Genomic DNA, 3,644 nt, shown 5'->3' on the forward strand with positions numbered 1-3,644 from the left:
GCGTCAGCTACCACATTAGCCTTGCCCGGATGGTATTTTATCTGGTAATCATAATCCTTGAGCAACTCCATCCATCGTCATTGTCTCATGTTTAGTTCTTTTTGATCTTGCAGGTACTTGAGACTTTTATGGTCACAATATAGTTCAAGGGTTGCCCCATATAGATAATGCCTCCATATTTTTAAGGCATAAACTATTGCAGCTAATTCTAAGTCATGAGTGGGATAATTCTCTTCATGAGACTTTAACTATCTTGAGGCGTAGGCAACTACTCATCCTTGCTGTATTAATACACATCCCAATCCTTGCTTGCTAGCATCGGTATATACAACATACGATAGGGTTGGATCAGGAATTATCAGCATAGGGGTTGAGGTCAACCTTCGTTTCAGCTCTTGGAAGCTAGCCTCACATTTATCATACCACATGAATTGCTGGTTCTTACGTGTAAGTTTAGTTAGGGGCTGTGCGATTCTTGAAAAATCTTTAATAAATCTTCTGTAGTAACCTGCCAATCCCAGAAAGCTTTGTATTTCTGTTACTGTTTTTGGTTGCTCCCAGTTCAGAACTGCTTCCACCTTACTGGGATCCACTACTACTCCATCTTGGGTAATCACATCACCCAAGAACTTTACTTCATTCGGCCAAAACTCGCACTTGCTGAGTTTGGCATATAGCCGTTTCTCCTTCAAAATACTTAGAACAATCCATAAATACTGTTCGTGTTTTGCTGGTGACTTGGAATATGCTAATATATCATCAATGAAAACCACCACAAATTGATCTAGATATGGTTGAAAGATCCTGTTCATGTAATCTATGAAAATCATAGGGGCATTCATTAATCTAAAGGGCATTACCAAGAACTCGTAGTGCCCATACTGTGTTCGAAAAGCGGTCTTCGGAATGTCTTCTGCTTTAATCCTCAATTGGTGGTGTCACACCTTACTATTGGATCCACTTAGGATTTAATTAAAACCATTTTAGACCACATTGGATGGTCTTAGGCTCAAAAATCCATGAAAAACGCTGATTTTCGGATTTTTACTGTTCATCAAGTAAAAATCCAGTTTTCTAGCCCCAACTTCAAAAATTCATAACTTAATCTAAAAACATCGAAATGGAGTGGTTCAAAATTCTATCTAAAGATCTTTGAATTATTTTTCAAATAAAAATAATCTTATGAACCAATTTGATTGGAAAAAGCATCAGGTTTTTGTGAAATGCAGCTCTATCCATTTGGCAAAAATCCTTCTTCCAGATTCTGAATCTTAACTTTGAAAAATCATTAAAAATCGTGTAATTAGAAATTTTTAACGTGCTACCTATCAATTTGAAGCTCACGATGTCAAATCTAAGCATACTAAATTTTGTGCATAAATTCATTCAGTAACTTAACAAAACGTGGCTCTAACTGATGTCTTGCTTAGAGATTACAGCACTGTCCAGCCTAATATTTACATAACAAAAAGTCCACAAATTTTTTATGGTGTGACACCATAATTTAGCCTCCAATCTGTAGCTCGCTCTTGGGAGTTTCAGGCCCTAAAATGTTAAATTGTATTTGGGGGATGAGATTTTAAGAAATCCCAGTAGCAAGTTCAATCAACCAAAACATTAACATGCATCAATTACTCATACATATAGCACTCTAACATGCAATAGCCACGGCACATAAAGCAAGGAGTATAGCTACACAATCATCATTATCATCATCATTTAGTTCAACCACATAATAGCACATGAAATTGCATAGCAATTATTGCAACACTCAATATTAAGGTCAATTAAATCTTACTACCTTAATCCAATGCTCTTTGATTTTTTTGTTCTCCTTCCTTGGTTCCACAAATGCCAAACCCTGACATGGCAATCCATAAAAAGGGCAGCAAGAATCATCAACCATTCCTCATAAAAATCAATAACATAACTCAAGGACATCCTTTGACCCTTAAAGCATCCACCTTTGTTCTTTAATTTTAGAGTTTGTTACCTTAAACCCTAAAAATTCCCTCTTGACTCATTCCTACATGATTTTTCATGTAGATTCCAAATATTTACTTAGATTTAACAAAATAAAATTTCTTCTTTTAGTTTCAGCTTGGCTGAATCATTAGAGTTCCAAATCCAAAAATTGCAACTTTGATGCTATGGCTTCCAACACTTGTTCTTTTAGGTTTACCCTACACTATTTTCCATTTTGAACATCATGAAAGCCTCAAAATTTTGAAAAACACATCCTAGGGTTCAGTTTTGAAAGTGGCCGAAAGGTCCTTCTAACAAACCCACCATGAAAAACTTCCAACAACATCTTAAACTACTTGAAAACATCATGATCTAAGGTGTTCTAACAAGATTTGCCAACAAAATTTCCCCCTCTACAATATATATGTTTTGGCTAGCATCAAAAGAGAAGAGAAACTAGGATTTTCAACCACACAACTTAAGTAAACAAACAAGGAATCATCTTAGAACAACTTACCAAGCTTGAATCTTAGTTAGAAGATCAAAGTAGCTTGCTTTTCTCTTGATTTCCCTTCAAGTTCTCTCTTTTCTCTCTTGATCTCACCTTGGCCGAAATATGATCTGAATATAAGGGGAGGAAGAGCTCATTAATGTGCACAAAATATCCTACCAACCAACATTAATGATTTGCCAAGTGTCATATGCCTACTTAATCTTAATCCTCTCTCTTAATTAACTTAAATCATAATGTAATTAAATTCCAAAGTCAACATCCTCTCCAATGGTGGCTTGACACTTGGAAAACTTTAATTACCATCCATTAAAGGCTTGACAAGTGGCAACTTGTGGGCCAAGTAAACTGCAAGACTCCAATCTTTGTTTTATCAGTGCACTTTTACTCCGGGTTTAACTTCTTTTTGATAATTACAGTGCTCTGACCTCTGTAATTATTTTATGTCAAATCCATGAATTATTCTCTTCATTTTTATCTTTCTGAAATGCCCTCTTTGTCTCAAATTTAATTTTCCAATAATTAAATAAAAGGGAAAACTAATTTCCTTCTCTTTAGTGATTTTTCCACTTTTCAAAGGAACTGGGAAAAATCTGGGATACTCAAGAGTCTTCTTTTAATTCTATAATCTTTTATAATTCCTTGGGATATCATAAGAATTTTCTTGGGATTTTATCCTTCTTAAAAATATTTATTTGGAATTTTCCAAATAAAATACCTTAAACTAGCTTAAATCGCCCTTAAATTCCTTTGTAATTTCGCTAAGGGCAATTTGGTCATAAAACCAATTTTATAATCCCATATAATTCTCAAGGAACATTGTTCTTATTTTTCCTTAATTTTCTGAGGCTTGGAGATATTTTTTCATAATTATTCTTGACTAATTTTCCTTAATGAGTCAAACTTTCCATAATTGGCTTGGAAAACTATAATAATTATTTTCCGCCAAAATTCTTCTATTTCTCCTTGTCATTTTTTACCCTTAATTATTTAGGAATATCCCTATTCCTAAATGCCATATTACTGGATGTGACAGGTGGTAACCTGATCTCAAGTCAATCTTGGAGAACACTGTGGCACCAGCTAATTAGTCTAGTAAATCGTCTATTCTAGGTAGTAGGTACTTGTTTTTAATTGTCACTTTGTTGAGCTCCCGGTAATCAATGCA

At 34.6% G+C, this 3,644-nt stretch overlaps 1 protein-coding gene across 1 annotated transcript; it reads right to left on the reverse strand.

Annotated features, from left to right (window-relative positions):
- Window positions 1-272: 272 nt before the first annotated feature.
- LOC114721817 (uncharacterized mitochondrial protein AtMg00860-like) lies at window positions 273-842 on the reverse strand. The gene has a single exon (XM_028907719.1). The coding sequence runs from the start codon at window positions 840-842 to the stop codon at window positions 273-275; it is 570 nt and encodes a 189-aa protein (XP_028763552.1).
- Window positions 843-3,644: the final 2,802 nt, after the last annotated feature.

Source organism: Neltuma alba, unplaced genomic scaffold (genome assembly GCF_004799145.2).
Source record: "Neltuma alba isolate B1F8T4 unplaced genomic scaffold, ASM479914v2 tig00000318_pilon, whole genome shotgun sequence".
NCBI classification, from domain to species: Eukaryota; Viridiplantae; Streptophyta; class Magnoliopsida; order Fabales; family Fabaceae; genus Neltuma; species Neltuma alba.

What these genes read in the sequence shown, in the direction of transcription:
- LOC114721817 (XM_028907719.1), bottom strand. Translation starts at nt 842, where the DNA reads ATGAATGCCCCTATGATTTTCATAGATTACATGAACAGGATCTTTCAA.